The sequence below is a fragment of the Heterodontus francisci genome, chromosome 2 (genome assembly GCF_036365525.1).
Source record: "Heterodontus francisci isolate sHetFra1 chromosome 2, sHetFra1.hap1, whole genome shotgun sequence".
Lineage (NCBI taxonomy): Eukaryota > Metazoa > Chordata > Chondrichthyes > Heterodontiformes > Heterodontidae > Heterodontus > Heterodontus francisci.
The window spans coordinates 31490140-31511928 of NC_090372.1; the positions used below are offsets into that span (position 1 = coordinate 31490140).

At 40.5% G+C, this 21789-nt stretch overlaps 1 protein-coding gene across 1 annotated transcript in view; it reads right to left on the minus strand.

The window, feature by feature from the left end:
- Positions 1-813: 813 nt before the first annotated feature.
- Positions 814-21789, minus strand: part of LOC137383499 (oxysterol-binding protein-related protein 10-like) — a 220732-nt gene continuing 199756 nt past the window's right edge. The window contains exons 8-10 of the mRNA XM_068056511.1: positions 12050-12232; positions 10918-11071; positions 814-8262 (exon numbers count right to left, since the gene is read on the minus strand). Of these exons, the coding sequence (XP_067912612.1) occupies positions 8215-8262; positions 10918-11071; positions 12050-12232 (385 nt within the window). The 3' untranslated portion in view covers positions 814-8214. The remainder of the gene's footprint in view (positions 8263-10917; positions 11072-12049; positions 12233-21789) is intronic.

The window sequence follows — 21789 nt, forward strand, 5'->3', positions numbered from 1 at the left end:
TTTGGTCTGGGCTGTGAACATCATAGTAGCCCTGCACTTGCTGCCATCAGTTCTGAGTTATCTTTCTCACATCAACACACTGTTCTGCATCATAGCTTAAGTACATTGATTCATTCAACTGCCTCAGCAGACTTCAGAAGCCAAGTGGTCCAACAATAGAACAAAAGGTCACAGAAAATCGCCAGAGAACTGCTTGTCAGCCATTAATGGCAATCACACAAAGTTGAAAGTGCTTCAAAGAAGAGACACGATGGTGGGTGTGGGAAATGGAAAGGTACATTTCTGGAGTACAATACAGGGACCTTTATTCTGCATCTAACCTGACCCAAGAGGCTTGATACTGGCACTGGGTGTTCAAAATGGCACACATTCTGCTCCTCAACATTAACACCTTTTACCTTAAGTAGCACAAAAATGAAGTAATGATTCCTTGGTACAAATCTAGACTGCAGTCAGAATTCACACCAAAATAGGCTAAACAGTGTCCCTGCCTATACTTAGTGCTACACAATTTTAGGTAGTTTCTGTGTATCGGATGTTATATGGACCATGATGGGTGAACCTTGTACCCAACAAAAATGTTTTAAAAGGTCAACTGCTGTGAAGCAGTCAGAATAAAATGGGAGTGGGTTCAAAAAGTCAAGCATTTGAACATCTGGAGAATTTTGTTGTTTGGCAATTTACAACTCAGACTTATGTAATAATTAATTTCAACAGTAATTACAATACTAAACAGTTCCTTAGATTTTATACCATAAAGTACAAGCGCAGTTGGCTGGCCTGAAAATTGTAAATCTGTGCTCTACGGCTAACCTATTTGCTTTCAGTGTTTCTGAAGGGGGGAGTGGGAGGAGAACTTTATCTGCACTAAGAGTTGGACAGAAAATTAAGTAAAGATTGGTCCATGGGAAAGAGGAGAGGTACCAGGAAAATATTTAAAACTAATCATTGATGAACTACAATGGAAATACAGTACAAGATAGAAAGTGACTGCTAAGGCATATTTATTACTAAATCGAAAACAAAATTATAAATCATCTTCACATTATTGTGAATTACTTTTTTATATAACAAAATCAATGTTGCATAGGTTCCAAGCACATGTAATGGTTTGGTTGATGCTAATTAGGGATTTGCAAAGCTGCACAGGTTAACCTTATTACAAACCTACATTTGAAAGAATGAACAGTTTGGTTAAAGTTATTCCATTGTCATATTGAAAAGTAACCTTTGTGGAATTAGTTCTGAATCTACAAATGCTAAATTCTTGAGGCAAAAAAAATGTGTACTGTGCTAAAATATTCTAGAAAATAGAAACTACACGTCAATTAAGTTTGGTATAAAATCCAAACATACCATACTTTGCAGCACACCATAATGAAAGCTTGTCAAGATTGATTTTAAAAGGGAACACTGAGAATGAGCACAGACATTAATAAACGATGAAAAATTATGTGGTGCTATGTCGTTTAACAATTAGTCAAGGACACTGTTTATATTGCAACTTCCATTTCTGTAATGAATTCCATTTCTGTAGTGACTTCCACACAAATTGATTAGACTGTGTTCAACTGACAGTGCCACGTAGGTCATCCTTGCGCTTCCATCCTTCATGAAATCATGGAGTTTCATGTAGAGAGATGCCAGCTGGTGCCACTGAATTTCTGAAGTTCAAGTCTTTGGAAGCTCCGTTTAGTAATGCATTCGTCCAAACCTCTCTCAATTTCTTGCATAATACGCAGCATACAATAGCTTGCATTAACTTAAGTTTTTGCGTTGCACACAGTTTAAGCCTCAGGAGGCTTTGTATTTACATACAAACATAGTACTGCTCCTTTAAAATATGAACAGTAGATTGTTAGTATTGTACTCATTGGCAAAATCAACATTTAATTCAAATTTAAGAGACAAGACTGCTGAATTATAGATTATAGAACCAGCATTACTCCTGTATGTTCTCATTTTATTGTTTTTAGATTAGCGCCTGTGAATTCTGCCTAACTCAATATCCACTGGATTAATCTAAGGCCATGTTGTGGGGGAAAACTAAACAGTTTCTGCATGTTTCACTGATTAATAAAATGGCATAATTACAAAATGATCAATCAATGGTCTATTGGACGGCAAGTAATGTACATACAGGTAGGAGAGTTGAGACTGAATATAACAAGTGTGCTGCTTGATTGATGAACGTGTATTCAAGACAACTATGGAACAAGGCAATATATTTTATTCTATTCGTAATGTTAAAGAAACATCTTTTTTACTAAACTGTCATTATAACACCATCACCGCCCCCCCCCCCCCAGTTTAGTAACATAATTTTTATTTAACTTCTCTTGTAGAACAGAGTATACTCTTTGAAGTTTTTCTGCTCCAATTACAGTAACAGAAATAAACACTCAAAGGTGTCGGATCAGCAGCAAGTCTGGCTCCCCCTGCAGTGTCTTGACAATACAATCTCTCATGCAATCATAGCATATTTATAGAATTTTCAATCATGGGCACTCAAATAAGATTTACATTTGACACTAAACTCAGCACTATTTTGCCCTCAGCTAAAACCCACTGAGTTTGGGAACACGGACAAATATGGGAACTATTGAGCAAGATCATCATCTGGGTTCAAAAGTCTATCTCTCAAGCACAAATCGTGGGCTTAACAAAGTGCCTGCAATCATGACTCTGTGGCTAAATGTGTACACTGAAATAACTAGCTGAATGGCTGATGCAACTTGAAACAATTTAAGAAAATTGCAAGATTCTGTCCTTGGAATTTTCTTGTGCAAGGTAATGAAAAGAAAACAACACCCCAAGACAAGCTTACTTGAGAATTGGTTCCTTTTAATTTGCGGATAGATTCCTATCAATAATTTGATACTGAATATTCCTGAAACAAATGTATTTAAAATTAATTAAATGCAGTCTTATGCGATTGTCTATCATTATAGTGCATCAATCTCTCTTTAATATATTGGCAGGATAGCTGAAAGTGATTCTTTTTGCAGATCAGAGGAAGATATACAGCATCATCTCTATCTGCTGGACTGTCAAGAGACTGCCGAAGGTTGTAGGATAGTTAATTGGCCTGGTATTTATGTAAATTTTGAAACATTTCTAACAGTATCGTGGTTGTTTGAAATTAACAGGCACGGTCACTCAGACTCTCTGTTCAGGTAGTTTGGCTGCCTGAATTTCACTCAACACCATTCCAGAAACCAAATTCTGATTACTCGTTACAGCGATTAACACCAGATTAAGTAGATTCAGAAGTTCCAAAACATAAATCACAATTTCCACTGCAGAGCATTCTAATATGATGGGTCTTAAACTGATGTTTTCTGCTTCATTATTGCAGCTTGGGTTTTACATAGTGCTAATAACATGCCTATTTATAGAACTTGACATGGTTTAATATTTACCCTGGTCTCATGTACTACAAACACTATTCATCACAGTTTCACTTACTGTCTAGAAGGCACCAGATCATATTACTACAGATGTGAATGGTGTAGTGGGGTTACAGGACACAGCATCATGGTTTTTTTGGAAGTTTAAAAAATCTATTCAAACTGTGCAGCTCATTATTTAGACTGCACATTCCCACAGCCACCCATTTTGGGCCCAGGGTAGAAAAGAGTCGTGGTTGACTGACACTCTAATGAATCATCTTTGAAGAACCTGGCTAAAGTTAGGTGTCGTTAGAAGTGGCCGATTGCTGCTTCTCTGGAAGCTGGCACTCTAGCATCGGCTTAACAGGCCACTCACAGGCAACAGGTAAAATAAACAAGGTTTCAAGTAAGACTTCATGTTGCACAGGCAAACAGTCTAAGTTACAAAACAGTTGTGGTAGTAGGGAGTCCTGAATAATGGGGAGGGGGATGGAAGGGGAAGAGAGGGATGAATCCTCTTCTTAAATGTATTACTTCCTGCAGAATTACTTACTGCTTCATATTTTAAACAAACCCTGTATAAAAGCACCCCGAGCTGTGAAAGATATTTTTTGCAGTTTTTCTTTATTTCAATCATTCCTCATTTCCACTGAATCCTTTGTAAGAATTTAGAATGGCACTAGGGTAAATTAACTCACTGGGACCTGACCCATAATTCACAATTTAATCTGAAGCTGTTTCTCCCATGTGACAAAATTAATGCCAGCAGTGGCAAGATGGTCCAGAAACTTTTTACTTTCTTCGCATTTGATTCAGAGATCATCAATGAGAAAAAGTAGTTGAGCAATCAAGTTGTATTGATTTATGTAACTCTAAACTCGCAGGTTAAGACAAACTGTTCGTGATAAAAAAAAATGCAGCACTGGAGCGAAAAAAAACATATACAAGCTGCAGAATCCAATATGAGGGAAACCTTTCAGGATCAAAGGTACACATGGGCCAAGTGAAACCTCAGTCCTTAGCCCCAAGCAGTGAACCAATGGAGTTTTGGTATTCCTACAATCTCAATTTATATGTATTAATAAGTCAATTTTAACTCCTTTTTTAAAAGATACCAATTCTTCAAGTTACCTTGCTCCCCCCTCCCAAACTCCTCAATATAAATCAGTCTCCAGCAGTAAGAGCAGCTAGCTGGCCCATCTTCAGACAATGACCAAAAGTGCTCTTCAATTAGCTTCTGATAGATACTCAGAAGCTGCTTCATTTGACATGCCTTTCAGCCTTCCCATCATCCCTATGGGGATAATTATCTTTTGACGACTTGGCTGAAATTGGAAATCAATTAGTGTGCGAAGGAATGATGTCATATGTGTCCTACCTAACAATCCCTCACCAAAGCAATACCAAAATCTGTAGAAATTAATATTGGAATTCTAATTCGTCCAGACAAGTAATGTACTGTGCTAAATCTCTCACACTAATTTCTATCATTGAAATCAATGGGCATAATATTGCAAACACATATTTAATATGACCGGTTGAGTGAACAAGGATGACTAATTTTACTTTATATAGCTCAAAATATTTATTTAAGGCCTTTAGTCTTTACTGATAAAATTGAGAATCAATTTCATCTCTGTTTCAAACCCCAATGAAATATTGCTGCACGGGTGGAGGATAAAGTGATTCCCAGAATGTCAATGAGTGTACAAATTTGGAAATCAGTTAGGCCAGAGACTTCTGTGCTATTATGCAGATAAACCAAAGATGTGGACTGGGATTTTGTTGAGCTCTCGATACCGGGCTCCTTGGTGGCAGAGGCCAGAAGATCGCAGCAGCAGCGGCCCGCTATGGAGCCCAACGACAGGATTGCCAGACCCGATCTTCTCAGCGGCTGCGAGGCTAAGTGACAGTCTCGGCGATGGGACCTGACTTTAAATATTTAAATAAAGGAAAATTAGGAGACCCAGGGAATGAATTAAATGGATTTTCCCTAGCTGAGGCTCAGCGAACCAACCCAGTATTGCGAGAGTTAGCACAGGCTGCCCAGTCTGAAAGTGAAGCGGAGGGAGTCCTTGATTGCTACTATTTAAAGAATGAGGAAATGGAGCTCTCCTCACAGGCCTGACAGCAAGGAGTGTACAGTAGTTCACCAGTTAGTGGTGCCACAGAGGTACCGCAGAGAAATATTAAGGGCCCACGAGACTACAGTGGCTGTACACACTGGTATACGAAAGACCAAAGCCCACATAAGACAATAGTTTGACTGGCCAAAACAAGTGCCAGGTTAAGGGGAAACACCAACCTACAGTGAAACCTGCACCCCTAAGTCCTGTACCGGTGTTAGGAGGACCCTCCAGCAGAGGGCTGGTGAACTGTAAGGGACCCCCACCGAGAATAAAAGGGGACAGGCAGGCACACGGCTGGCGAAAGGTTAGACAGAGAAGGGGAAAAAGTGACCAAGAGGGCAGGTTAAAGGAAGTCTGGGAGGAATCCCAGATGAAAACCCCTGCTATCCGGTCAGCCAACCCTGAAAAATTTGAAAAGTTAGACCCCAAATCCTCTTACGTAAATGTAGACTCTGGAAGCACCCCACCAGGGTTGCTAACAGCATTTACAGGAACCTGCAGAGACAAAGAAAGACCTCTAGGGAACACAGAAACCATGAGGGTGATGCCTCACCTTGCTGAAAAGCCACAGGGGAGTGCAGTAGCGCCTGCACACATACCTGCAGGCAGGAATGTCCCAGAAAACAAAGGAGAGATTAATAAAGAATCCTTCCCCACTGTCAGAGGGAAAGGGAACCATCCGTTCCCTGAAGTCAAAAGCCTTTGCATGAATCAGCAAAGCACTGAAAGAGATTTCAGGATAGACCCACCCACTACTAACTCTCCTGAAAAAAAAATGACCTCAGCAGGAACAAAGACCCTACAGACATGGCAATGGGCAAACTGAAGAAAAACCTCCCCAAAAAACACATTTTTACTGGAATGCCAGAAGGGACAATTAAAGCAGCACTGGCACCAAGAAAAGACAGTTTTAGTAAGTTTTAGGATTCATAAATAAATGAGAGAAATGCATGCTTTTCTGTATCATACATATTCTCTCAACCCTTTTGATGAAATGCGCCTTTTTTCAAATCACATTTCATTCCCCTGGGTGTGGAGGAGTCATGCAGGACCCCACCTGTGAAGAATGAGGCACATTAATTTTGTCACATGGACATTAAACTTCAAATTGTTGCTGGGACGAGGAGAAGGCCTGTTACAAGGAATTGCTAGGCCCCTGGCCGGAAAGACATTTTTGCATATTAGCAGACGGTGTTGGAACAAAGGAGCTATCCCCTGCTCCCATACAATACACAGAACAGACCTGGTCAAACCAGCCAGTCACATGACCACCCTGATGGCCAACTTGGGGAGTTTTAAATTGTAGAGACACTGTTTCAACTGGCAGAAAGCTGAATTCTCCTGGACTGAAGATGACCTTCTGTCTGCTCCCATCTCTTTCTCACAGAACTCCAAAACTCACTGAAGACACATAAACTTTAGGAGAAAAGTCTCCTAAAGTGAACAAGGATTAAGAAGAATACTGGGCCCCAACGAAAAGCAAGACAATATCTTCAATCAAGGACTCTACAGTGAGCTCAAAGCACAGTAACAAAAAACCCTCCTCAGAGATTGCCTCAAACTTTTCCACTTTATTTTTTCTTCTGCTCTTTTCTGTCTCTTTTTGCATGTGTGTATCACATATGCATGCTAGCGTGGGGGAGTCGTGTATCCGTAGGCGTTAACCGAATTAGAGTTTAAGTTTAATACAATTTCACCTTTCTTCTTTAAACCAAAGAAAGCCTGTTACTTGCCTTATAATTGGGAAAGTGGTGAACAAGGATTCACCAAGCGTGAACTAAAAACAGTGTGTTTAAAAATAAAACTCTGTTAAAACCCTGTAAGACCAGGTGAAGGCTGAAAGGGAACCCTAGACCTCTTTCTCATCTGGTCATAAAAGTATCTATTATTCCGAATGTGAGAGGAGACAACATTGGGGATATTGGGTGGATAAGAAATCAGCACCATCCCTCTTGTAAAGAATTTTCATTTTGCAGAGGTTTTAGTGATTCTACATGGGGACTAAATGGTCCTTTCTGCTTAGTTAATGGGAACTATAAAGTTGAAATGCATGCCACATCCTTGTGAATACAAGGTACAAATGGTTGTGTTTCTCACTAGATGCCTCTTTTTTCAAACCACCATTCATTTTGAATAATTTAAGGAACAAACCAGGTCTAATAACTTTAGTTGTGAAAGTGATGAAGCTCACTGAAGTAAAAAGGGATCTACATGCACTGTAGTGCTTTATGCTATAACATTTGTGTAATGGCATGCCCATTAACCACATTAAAACATTTTGACAATGTATCACATCATTCAGTTCACACACAGCCTAAAGTGACTACACCAATGGCACATTTCTTTATATAAGTGCAAAAAAAGTCTTTGCAAGTGAAAAATATAAAATCTTAAACAGTAAAATAAAATTTTTCCATCATTAACATTTCAATATCTCACATGCAGGTGTCACGTGTACAGGTCAGCTCCTGAATAAATTTCTTTCGGTGAACCTGCAACTATTTTTTAATTCAATACACAATACCATGTCATGTTCAATAGGAGTTCATTTTTTTTTATACAGTGTAGTCACCATAGCTTTTCAGTTTTTTTTGTCTTTTCAACATCACCTCAGAATTATTTGCAGATGACAATTGGCAAATCAGAGGAAATCTGAGGTAGGTGGTAAAGGTTAAGCTGAGTCTGTCAACCTGTCAGCAGTGTGTCTTCCAGAGGGGACTATAGTACACCCAACCATCTCCCTATTATGGAATCAAAAAATTAGTTAGTTCAGAGCACAACTGGGTATAAAAGACACACCACTAGTTCAGCAGCAGCAAAAATAGAGGATATTCTATAGTATTTATTGGTGGATGAAAGGCTTTCCCCAGTCGATGTTCAACGTTGTTTTAATGTTGGCCTATAGTGCGATTTAGAATGTACTGTTCACATTGTAAAAAGTCAAATGTTGGCACGATCTAGTCACAGAATCACAAAATTGTTACTGTGAAGGAGGAGGCCATTCAGCCCATCAAGTCTGCACCAGCTCTCTGAAAGAGCTACTCCCTCAGTTCCAATCCCCTGCTTTTTCCCCATAACCCTGCACATTCTTTCTTTTCATATAAACTATCTAATTCCCTTTTGAATGCTTCTATTGTACCTGCCTCCACCACATTCTCAGGCAGCACATTCCAGACCTTAACCACTCACTGCATGAAAGAGTTTTACCTTGTCACTTTTGCTTCTCTTACCAAATACTTTAAACCTGTGCCCTCTTATTCTTGATCCTTTCACGAGTGGAAACAGTGTCTCTCTATCTACTCTGTCCAGACTCCTCATGATTTTGAATACCTCTATCAAATCACCTCTCAGCCTCTTCAAGGAAAACAGTCCTAGCTTCTCCAGGCTATCTTCATAATTGAAATTCCTCATCCCTGGAACCATTCTTGTGAATCTTTTCTGTACTCTCCCCAATGCCCTCACGTCTTTCCTCAAGTGCGACGCCTAGAATTGGACGCAATACTCCAGCTGAGGCCGAAATAGTGTCTTGTACAAGTTCAACATAACTTCCTTGCTCTTGTACTCTATGCCTCTATTAAAATAGCCCAGGATACTATATGCTTTATTAACTGCCCTCTCAAGCTGTCCTGTCACCTTCAATGACTTATGCACATATACACCTAGGTCCCTCTGCTCCTGCACCCGCTTTAGAATTGCACCCTTTATTCTATATTGTGTCTCCATGTTCTTCCTACCAAAATGAATCACTTCACATTTCTCTGCATTGAACTTCATCTGCCACCTGTCTGTGTCTGTGACACCCATCTTGTCTATGTACTTTTGGAGTTCTACACTATCCTCCTCACAGTTCACAATGCTTCCAAGTTTTGTATCATCTGCAAACTTCGAAATTGTGCCCTGCACACCAAGGTCTAGGTCATTAATATAGTCAGAATTGCAGTCCGGGATGAGAAATTGTAGCATCAAGAGAGAAGCTCACAGTGAAGGAAGTAGTGACCTTGCAGGAAGACTATGTAAAACGATGCTGTGCACTTCATAAGCTCCAGTCTGTTTTACAAAAAGAGGGCTGTTCAATTGGTAGTTTTAGGAATGCTGCGAAGGTACACCAGCGCAAATTATTAGCATATGTTTATTATGAATGCGTCAAATTGATAGAAAATATTCTGTTTTCTACAAATTTCAGATGGTAAGTATGACAGGAAAAACACGCATTCATAATCAATCTTCAGTTGTAAGTAGCTAAAGGGATAATCTAGCAAAAATCCTATGTAAGCCTATATTTGTCTGTCTTATACAATTTAATTTTAAAAATTCCAATGACCACCATACACCCAGTAAATGGATTTTATATCACTTTCAGAGCACCTTAGGTACATAATGACATTGAGAGATGGGGATAGGATTTACTTGACATCTCAATGCAAGCACACCCTAACTTTAGCACTAGTGACTTTTAAGATTTTATGAAAGTAGTATACCACAGCCCAGCAGGCAACATCTCATAAATATTTGATCTCTAATACCCTGTATATATTTTCAAAGTTATTCAAGAATATATGGTAAGTGATTTGTTTTCAAACACTGTGAAGCAGAATTTAATCAATTATACCACTTGCATTTTTATTTTGTTGCAAAGTGCTATTGTGATCCTTCTAGAGTTTGTTAATGTAACAACTTTAGAGGGAGAAGATTGAGTGTAGTATTAGGCAAGTCATTCTCTTCATGACATCCAAAGGCCTCTAAAGGTCAATGATAAAGGAATGGTAAGCGTGTAATGAATGGAATGAAATACGTCAAGCTATTGATGATGCTGGGTCACAAACAAAGCAAACAAGCAAATGACTTAACTAGCTTGAGTTTTCTTCTATCTACCAACTAATGCATGTTATCAGCGTTAAGATTTGCTTAAATTTGTTCTTCAAAAGTAGCTTTCTCAGTCTCTTCCAGCAACATCCCTCAATGGCCTCTCTCCTCCGTCCTGCAGCCCTACAACATTGCATGAATTCAACGCTCCTCCATCTATGGCCTCTTGTGTATTCCCCAGTGCCTTCACCCTACCATTGGCAGCTGTGCCTTCAGCAGTCTAGGCACCAAGCACAGGAATTCCCTCCCTAAACCTGTCCATCTCTTTCTCCTCCTTTAAGACCCTCCTTAAAACCCACCTCAGGGAACACAGCAGAATGGCAGGGCCAAACAGGAAACCCTAGACTAATGCAACTTGCTGGAGCTCCATTATATGGTGCCATTGGAGCAACTAATCAAATATTAGAATTCCTATAATCCATAGTCAGCATAATCAAATATTAGAAGTCATATAATCTATAGTCAGAAAATGCTGGGGCACTGTATCATTGTTTTTTCACAATTGACTGTTATACTGCAAGAAGTCTAATTACCTCTTTTAGAAAATACTTTGGCTTCCAAAGAGTGTTTGTTGCTGCTCGTTGCCTTTCCTCAGCTCTCTGCCGCTCCTCCAGAATGTGTTTGTTCTCAGTTGCTGCACCAATATTGCCAGCTTGTAGTGCATTCGTAACCAGTTCCCATAGACGCCTGGAAGGGAATATGTACAGTAATCAAGAATACAGGACTTTTAAAAAATCTTAATTATCGTACAAAAACCCTGACAGTGGTAGCCTTGTTGCTGAATCTATTTTTTACTTTAAGTTTAAAGATGATGGAGAGAGCGTGCCTCCATTTTGGGACGCCCTATCCCTCATTTACCAGCAATGGCATCCTGGTGCTGCTTTCAAGCTGGAGGGCCTCTGATTGGCCCTCCAGCTTTGAGAGCCCGCTCCAGAAAAAATCACAGTGAGTGATTGTTGCCCACTGGAGCCTGACGGCAGGGTTCAGAAACTTGCAGGGAAAATCCTGCCAAATATACCAACTGCATTGCCAACCACCATCACAGTTTCCCACTTCAAGCACTACAATGAAAGTAAATGAAAACCCAAAAGGGGGAACTGGGCAGTACAGTGGGTTAGACATTGGTCTTTCACCTCTGGGTTCAAATGCAACCAAACTGATGGAATAGAATCTGCCTGTTGGATGTTAGGGTCCTCTCAGCCCAGCTCCCACTAGGCATGGGCTCACTGCACAAAGGTGGCACAAATTAATTTATCCCATATGGAGGAAAAGTGCCACAAAAGTACAAAGAATTTTTTTGAGGTTGTAGCAAAATCAAGCAAGCTTTGCTCTGAATCTGGCTGTGCTATATAACAGACATAGGAATTCTTAGAGTTGACAAAATGGTAGTTGAAATGGAAAATGATCCACTTCCCAGTTCTGACATCCCTGACCTTGAAAAAGATGGAGAAAATGTTTTCATTTGCATGTAGATTTCACTGATTTAGGCATAGTTAATGGGTTTGATAAGAAATATAACTTTCCAAGCAAAAATATTTTAAATATGAGAACTAAGAATTTGCAGTTCAAATATGTAACACTTGTGGGCTATAAGTTTTTGATGCCTGAAAGACCGAATGCAACTCGGCAACTTCACTGAATTTATAAAAGCTCGGTTTCACATACCTAGATTCAAACAATCCTTGATATCTGATGGGTCGTATTTTCTTTCTTATTACTGGCAGTTTGGTCGTATCAATTACTTTTGTTTCCCCATTGCTGTACGTGAATTCAAGTGTTCCATTCCATTCTCCCTGTGCCTTGCATACAATTGTATTTGTCGGATTATGCTTCACTTCAGCTGTAACTCTGCAAGCAGAAAGTGGAAATCAATTGAACAAGTAAATAGAAAGGAAGAAGCTGATCCAGAACAATTTAGCAGTTTAAATAGCCTCAAATTTAAAATCTCATTCTTGTGTTTAAACCCCTCCATGGCATCCCCTCCCTATCTCTGTAACCTCTAACAGCCCTACGACCCTCCGAGAACTGTGCGTTCCTCCAATTTTGGCCTCTTGTGCATCCCCGACTTCCTTCACCCCACCACTAGTAGCTAGGCCTTCAGCTGTCTCGGCCCTAAACTCTGGAATTCATTTCTCTAAACTCCACCTCTACACCTCTCATCATTAAAATTGGTCTTTAAAACCTACCTCTTCCATCAAGCTTTTGGTCACCTGTGTTGGGTGTCAATTGGGTGTCAATTTTCATCTGATTATGCTTATGTGAAGTGCCTTGGGAGTTTTACTATGTTAAAAGCACCAAATAAATGCACGTTGCTCTCAAATGTTCCTTCCCCTTCATTCTTTGCTTAAGGCCACATTTTTCAGCCAGATCAGAATCATCAGAACTAAAACAATCCTCTGTTGAAATTCTGATACACGGGGCTGAATTTTTAGGCCCGGATGGGGACAAGCATGCACCCTCTCTCTAGCTTAACTGTAAGGAAACCTTTTTTACTTGTTTCGAGATGTGGGCAGTGCCGACAAGGCCAGCAATTTATTGCCCATCCCTAATTGCCCTTGAGGTGGTAGTGGTGAGCCACCTTCTTGAACCACTGCAGTCCATGTGATGTAGGTACACCTTTTTTTCTGTAGCAGATACAACTGAGTGGCTTGCTGCACCAGTTCAGAGGGCAGTTAAGAGTTAACCACATTGTTGTGAATCTGGAGCCATGAGTAGGCCAGACCATGTAAGGACAGCAGATTTCCTCCCCATAGTAATTATTGAACCAGATGGGGTTTTATGACAATCTCATATTGATGATGAAACTATTACTGAGACTAGCATTTTATTCCAGTTTTATTAATTAATTGAATTTATACTCCCCCAGCTGCCATAGTGGGATTTGAACTCAGGCCTCTGGATTATTAGTCCAGTAACATTACCACTATGATACCACCCCCTCCAGCCTGCTGCTGCTTCAGTGCTGGGGGGCCTCCTATTGTTTCTCCAGCTTCGAGAACCTGCCCTCTGCCCTTAATTGGGCAACAAGCCCACCCTCTGGCCACTAATTGGACAACTTGAGGAAAATTACAGCCAGGTGACTGTTCCCCACACAGTCTGACCCCCATTTAACCCTGACGTCAGGGTCCTGAAGCCCACGGGGAAGATCCTGTCCATGGATTTGACTCTCCCTCAAATTCTCATTCCTTCTTGGTGGCCTACATTTAGCTCCACAACCTGATGAGAGTGTAAACTGCACACATGAAGCTATGCTGACTACTTTATGTTGCTGCTCACCTATACAACTAAAAATCTCAACAGACCCCACCAACACCTGGGGGAGATGGTGGCATAGTGGTAATGTCACTAAAGTAGTAATCCAGAGGCCCAGGCTAATGCCCTGGGGACACAGGTTCAAATCCCACCATGGCACTGGTGGAATTTAAATTCAATTAATTAATAAAAATCTAGAACTGAAAACTAGTCTCAGTAATGGTGCCATGAAACTTTCATCGATTGTCATAAATATCCATCTGGTTCACTAATGCCCTTGAGGGAAGGAAATCTTCCATCCATACCTGGTTTGGCTGACGTGTGACTCCAGACCCACAGCAATGTGGTTGATTTTTAACTGCCCTCTAAATGGCCTCGCAAGCCACTGAGTTCAAGGGCAATTAGGGATGGGCAACAAAAATGCTGGCCTGCCAGCAACACCCACATCCCACGAAAGAATAAAAAAAGCTGTTAACAAGTATACAGAGGAAAAGATCGCTCTGTGCAATGATAAAAATCAACAACTTGTATTTATATAGTGTTTTTAACATAGTAAAATGTCCCAAGGCACTTTATAGGAGCTTTATCAAACAAAATTGGACACCGAGCCACATAAGGAAATATTAGGGCAGACATGCAAAAGACTGGTCAAAGAGGTAGGTTTTAACAAGTGTCATAAAGAGAGGAAGAGAGGCAAAGAGGTTTACAGTGCAAATTCCAGAGCTTAGGACCTTTGCAGTTGAAGACACAGCCACCAATGGTGGAGCAATAAAAATCGGGAATGCTCAAGAGGCCAGAATTAGAGGAGGACTGTAGGGCTGGAGGAGATTACAAAGACAGGGAATGGTGAAGCCATGGAGGAATTTTAAAACAAGAATGAGAATTTTAAAATTGAAACTTGCTTGACCAAGAGCCAAAGCAGGTCAGCGAGAAGGGATGATGGGTGAACAGGTTTAGAGGGGATTTGAGGAAACATTTTTCATCCAGCGGGTGGCTGGAATCTGGAATGCACTGCCTGAAGAGTTGGTGGAGGTAGGAACCCTCACAACATTTAAGAAGTATTTAGATGAGCACTTGAAACGCCATAGCATACAAGGCTGTGGGCCAAGTGCAGGAATATGGGATTAGAATAGTTGGGTGCTGGACAGCCGGCACAGACACGATAGGCCGAAAGGCCTGTTTCTCTGCTGTATAACTCTATGACTCGGTGAGAGTTAGGACACAGGCAGCAGAATTTTGGATGACCTCAAGTATATGGAGGGTGCGTTGGCCAGGGGTGCATTGAAATAGTCAAGTCTAGGGGTTAACAAAAATACAGATGAAAGTTTCAGCAGCAGATGAGCTGAGGCAGGGGTGGAATCAGGCGATGTTATGGATGTGAAAACAGGCGGTCTTACTGGTGGCATAGATATGTGGTTGGAAGCTCATCTCAGGGTCAAATATGACAAAAAGGTTACGAACAGTCTGGTTCAATCTACAGTCTGGTTCAATCTCAGACAATTGCTGGAAAGAAGGATGGAGTCAGTGTCTAGGAAATGGAGTTCATGGTGGGGCCGAAGTCAATGAATGCAGTATTCCCAATAAATAACTAGAGGAAATTTCTGCTTATTCAGTACTGAATGTTGGTGAAGCAGTTGACAGCTTTGAGACAGTAGAGGGGTTGAGAGCTGGGTGTTGTCAGTGTACATGTGGAAACTGACGCTATGTTTTTGGATGATGTCACTGAGGGGCAGCCTGTAGATGAGAAATAGGTGGGGTCCAAGGATAGATTCTTGGAGGACACCAGAGGTAATGATACAGGCGTGAGAAGAGAAGCCATTGCTCTGGCTACAACTGGAGTGAATGGAACCAGGTAAGTGTAGCTGGACGATGGTGGATGAGATGGTGTGATCAACCATGTCATAGGCTGCCCACAAATTGAGAAGGATGAGAAAAGATAGTTTATCTTTGTCACAGACACATAGGATGCAGTACACGATTAGCATTCCATCCTGGACAACTAATTCAAGATGGGATTTATTCAGTGATCTCATGCTTTGAGTGGGGAGCCTTGCTTAATGGGAGCATGGGTTGAGAAATACCTACTACAGTGTAGACCTCTCTTCAAACTGTGCTCTCATCACGTACTCTGTTGGGAATGCTGGGTAACTGAATGTACGCTATAATCTCCACAGACAAAGGGCATATGGCTGAATTGCATGACAAGTTAACTGCCTTAATTGTGGTGTCCTAGTGAAATACTTCACTGCATTTATAATATATATGTAGAAGATTTTTTTTAAATTAAAGATTGTTTAATTAAATTAATTAATTCTTTCTTTCTACTAAAGGTACTCTCCCTATGTTTTCCTAACCAAATGGTTTCAAATCACCTAATGCCTCTGTTAACATAGAGGAGATATCATGCAAATGCACGTATGTTCATATACTAAAATTCACATATTGAGTTTTCAAGCCCTAAATATTCCAGAGCTAATGCATTTTTAAGACAACTTGGTGTTTTCCTGCAGACCTTTAGTGAAAGGACAAGCATTTACATAACAGGAATGCTTTATACAGTTTTTATTGACTTCATTATCTTTGTCATTATCAAAATAATGAATTTATATTTTAAGTAAACGGATTTGCATTATGTATTTGTCAGTTTTCAGCTGCAAGGTCCTCTCACATGTGTTGACTAATAACACAGAGAAATGCATATCAAGATCGGAACTTATTTTGTAAATGAAAGTATGTGCTTGCATTTAGAATGAAATTGGTATTTGGATGATGACTGGTGTGAAGTGATACATTTTGGTAGGAAGAACAAGGATAGGCAATATAAAATAAAGGATACAATTCTAAAGAGGGGTGCAGGAGCAGAGGGACCTGGGGCATATTTGTACAAAATGTTGAAGATGGCAGGGTAAGTTGAGAAAGTGGTTAATAAGGCATATGGGATCCTGGGCTTTATAAATAGACCATAGAATTCAAAAGCAAGAAGTTATGGGTGAACCTTTATAAAACACTGGTTCAGCCTCAACTGGAGTACTGTGTCCAGTTCTGGGCACCACACTTTAGGAAGGATGTGAAGGCATTAGAGAGGATGCAGAAAAGATTTACAAGAATGGTTCCAGGGATTAGGTACTTCAGTTATATGAACAGATTGGAGAAGCTGGGGCTGTTCTCCTTAGAGAATAGAAGGTTGAGAGGAGAATTAATTGAGGTGTTCAAAATAGAGGGGTCTGGACAGAGTAGAGAGAACCTATCCCCATTGGCAGAAGGGTCAAGAACCAGGGGGACACCAAATGAAAGTGAATGGCAAAAGAACCAAAGGCGACATGAGGGAAAACCTTTTACGCAGCAAGAGGTTAGGAGCTGGAATGCACTACCTGACAGTGTGGTGCAGGCAGATTCAATCGTGACTTTCAAAAAGAATTGGATGATTATCTGGAGAAAAAAAATTGCAGGGCTACAGGGAAAAGGCAGGGGAGTGGGACTAACTGAGTTGTTCCTGCAGAGAGCCACCACAGACATGATGGGCCAAATGGCCTTCTTCTGTGCTGCAACCATTCGATAAATTTGATTCTATGATGTAAATCATATTGAATTAATGATTTTTTTCCTTTTTACTCTGCAATCCCAATACAAGTGAACATCTTGATAATTCTCCAATAGGATGTTTTTTCCCTCTTTTTTGGTCTATTTCTCTCTTCTGTTCTAAAACCACTGAATCTATGTTGCGTACAATTCTGCAGGTGCTTCTGGCATCTCACCAGGGTATTACTGCTGAGACAGTGAGTTTTGGCGGGCTGTTGGACACTGGGGCTTTACAGTCAAGCCTGATTCTGACCTCACCTGATACTTCTGGCAAAGGTCACTGGATAATGACCAGTGAGGCCTGGCTAATTTCCCCTCTCTTTCTCTAGGGGTGCTAAAGTTAATTTTAGCCTTCTTACTACTGCCCCAATGAGATGAAATAACTCAACTGGGGCTCGAAGCTGGCACCTCTTGATCTCTCTGGCTCAATTACTGCCCTAATCACTAAGTCATTGGAGAATGTATTAAAAGACAGGTTACATTTTAACCATTGCACAAGCTGGAAGGGAAAGGAAGTAAGATTTGAAACTGGTCAAGTCTGGCTAGAGATACCTAGATTTTAATAGCTACAGTAACTACTGAAATAATCTATATTCTAACAGTCACTCAATTGCGATTTGAAGAAAAATGAAATAAATTGACGTGAGAGAAATTAACTAAAATCACATTATTTTAATTAAATAAGTTACTTGCAAAAAATAAAAGCTTAATGTTTGTGGGTTTAATACCACAAATGTAGCTTGCAAACCAATGAACAACAATGAAGCAGGTTACACACTGGATATTTTTTATATGACACAATAACTAAATTACTTAGCTGAAGCTATTTTGGTCATAGGCAGACAACACCAAAGGTATGTTTGAAATGGTACTTGTCTGCTGATAGTTAAGTTTGACTCATTGGTATCCTGCTGCCACTTTTGTGACATTAATACAATACTGTATATTTGTTGTACATATGACAGCTATTTAGGAGCAGGCCACATAAACCATGTATGACAAGTCATCACTTGTGAAATATATTTTGTATCCTAAAGGTAACCATGAAATGATGCGACTATCTGACTCATCAATGACTGGATGTTGGACAGGCAGTCAAACAGCAAAGCAACAGTAGTTGAGTTGGGAGTGGCAGTGAAGAAGTAAAGATAATGTCTCTGAGACATTATCTGAGATATGAAGAAGAGGAGGCGGATGTGGATAGAACCTTGAGGCATTCTGGGGTGACAATATATGCAGAGGAGGACAAGCTACTGTATAAAATATGCTTGTTTTATTGGAACATATAAGAAACCATTAAAAGACAGTGCAAGGGGAGAGGCAATGGAGGAGGATGACTTAGTTGGCCATATCAATAACTGCAGAGGTGCCCAGAGGAACAAGCAAAGATAATATGCCACAGGTGCAGTTACAGGATATCACTGATGACTTTGACGAGCAGATTTGGTGTTGTGAACAGAATGGAAGAAGGGATTTTTAATATTGCCAAAGGTTTGGGTGGAGTTGGCTTGCAAAGAAGGAGTAGTTGGAGATGAATGATAGTTGGGAGAGAATGCAGAGATCAAATAAGATGCTGTGGGGCAGCTGAGAGGGTGTCATCAACTTTGGAACTCAAACTGTTCATGACCTTGCACCTGGCATCAGGGATGAGGCTGGAAATGTAGTGGGAGGACAGTTTAAGTTAGGATAGAGAACTTTGAGATTGTCCTGACCCTTGAGAATGATCCTGAAGTAATAAGAGAAATTGGTAGCCGAGAAGAGGTTGCAACATTGTTTGAGATGCTAAAGCTGGATCTGGTTATGGGCAAACAGGCAGGTTGTACATTATGTGCAGATAACAGCATGGAATGCAATCTTCAAAACCCCCTTTAAAAATCCTGGAATTCCATGTAATCAAATTAATTTTAACTTATTCATTCACAGTAAATCAATGGCCTTGCCAATGAATTCTCCACAGTTATATCTGATGCTCACAAATTTCCTCCCTAATCTCATAAATGAGGAATATATGATATCTAGCCCAAAAAATTTTGTAGTCTCACACTGATTCATAATCCTCTAGGATATTGGGTATACTGCAAATAATAGTTAGTCTTGGGTAAACAAGCCTAGAAAGTATTGCTTTCATATTTTAACTATTTTATCTTCAATCTTAGTGCTACTTTTACATATCTACCTTCCTCTCTAAATACCCTGTAACTTTTATGACACTGGCATTGTTTTTAACACCTTTTGCTGCCTTCATCTATTGAATTCTTTCTGTACCTTTGATGTATCTTTTAACCTGTTTTAGCAAAGGTCTATACTCCTCCCACAATTATTCTTTTTCTTTCTCCATTAAGTCATTTTAATTGTCTTATTTATCTGTTTTGGGAACAGCTTACTTAGTTTGCATTTAATTTTCTTGGGTTGATATTTATCTTGCATATCCAATATTACAATAATTTTTTGCTGTTAGTGATACCACGCTCCTCCACAGGCTGCGCTGTAGTAGTCCTAGCTGATAGATTCTGCATGGAAATGAATGTTATGGCATGAACTTGGGCTACCTGCCCACTAGTTTTGCATTATAAATGGCTGAAAAAGTTAGGTCTGATGCATTCAAGAGTAAGTTTTTAACAGCGCAATAACTGATAATTACTGATGGACAAGCTCTCTGGCCCTGAAAATTTAATTTTAAAAATATGGAGTCTTGTTCCCTCAGAAGAAAATTACTGCTGAGGATCTTTTAAAAAATAATTTTCTTTTTACCTTTTCTGTCTATCTATTTTGTCTCTCACCCTTAATCCCACCCATATTACCCAATCTTTATTTATCCATCTGTACATCATTTAAATTGAATTAATTATAATCCAAATTATGCTTTATACTTCCTGGTTTAGACACTGCGGGTGGATTTTCTTGATCTTGGTACCATTTCTAGGTCCTGATCCCGCTGGAGGTTAGAGTGCACTGAATGTCAGCATTTTGTGGGAGGCGACCAATTAGTGGGGCGCCTCTGTGATATATGTCCAATTACACAAATAGCCTCCCAGAAATGTTAGGGAACCAAAGGTCTAATGATGTATAGCTGTGGGCTGCTGAATGTGAGATCAGGTGCCAACCCCTGAAAAGAGTCTGAAGCTAGACAGTTCAATGTCACCATGAGTTTGAGATCTACTGGGGAAGGGTGTCCCTCTGAGCCTTGTGGGATAAGACCATCCTCCAACAGCTTGCACAACTCAGCCACCATCTGGCTGGATAGGCGAAGGCGTCAGCAGCATGGTTGCTCCGACATGCTCAGGAAGCTGATCTTCTGGTGGTACACCCAATTCCATGGGTATTGGCTTCTGGCCCCACCTGCTCCTCAACTAGCACTTCTGCATCCATGTGCACCATCTGACTGCCTCTGTTACTCTGGCTGTTAGTCCTCCCCACTGCTCCAGCACACCTCTGAGCAGGTGGCCCCCATTATCGGAGACAGTGTCTGGCACTAGGATCACTTCACTTGCACATTCTCCAAGACCCTCTCTCTCTGTCACCAATCTCAATCGTACAGCTTTGTTTCAAAAATGGCAGGTTAGTGGATGTGCATGAGCTTCTGCTTGATGATTCCTCCTTGTAGACATTTTTAACTGGCTGCTGCTTTAGTCAAGGGGTTCTCGCTGTGCAACTGCCTCACCTGCTTGGACGAAGTGCTAACACAGCATGGGGTGCATGCACCTTTGATAAAATGTCAATTGTTATTTAAACTAACTTTCAACTGCCTCCTTAATAAGCACAATTGCCTGCCCGCTGCAACTGGGCGGGTGGCCGTCCTCACTAAGAAGCTGCCTCCAGAAGAATTGTGCGGTGGCAGCTTCATGTTGGGCTACCTGCACTCTGCGCTGCTGCTCAAATTGCCAGTGTGCCCACCCTCTAATCTGCCTCTGATGCCGTGTCAAAAGCCAGCCCTGCATGTCTCAATGAGGGTTCTTCAATCTGTTTGGTTGAAGAGCCTTGCAGTTTCTTGCTCTGCTCATAAAAACTACAGATCCCCTGTATAGGTCTGCACTCTAAATCCTGGAAAAATTTTGTGGGCACTTGTTAGTGAGGTGATTGGTGAGCACCATTCCTTTGTCGTTGACTGGAAAATCTAGGCCATTTAGTGTGACATGGATTAAAGGCTGCTGTTTATATTCTTATTTCAGTTGGATTTGGTGACTAGGTATCCTATTTATGAAAAAAACAAATGATTCTTTACATTTCTCCAACCATCTTGTTGCAAAGTTGTGAGTGAAGTAGCTGAGTGTGGGCTGAAGTCCTGAGTTCAGGCATCCTGTTATTTAGTAGGACTTTGGATATCACAGAAATGGCTGTGGATTGAACTGGCTCAGCTGTCATCAATTGCTATGAGTTATACATGGGAAAGGGGAACCTAACACAATAAAACAGACAGATTTAATCAACAAGTGCAAAGAAGCAAGTGAGCAGAACTGGTAAAAACTGACAACTAAGAGTTTAGATGTGGGAATTCTTCCAAGTAAACTCAGTGACTTCCTTTGCATTTTTGTGCAATACCAACTTTTGGATTTTTTTTTGGTGTCTTTATTAGT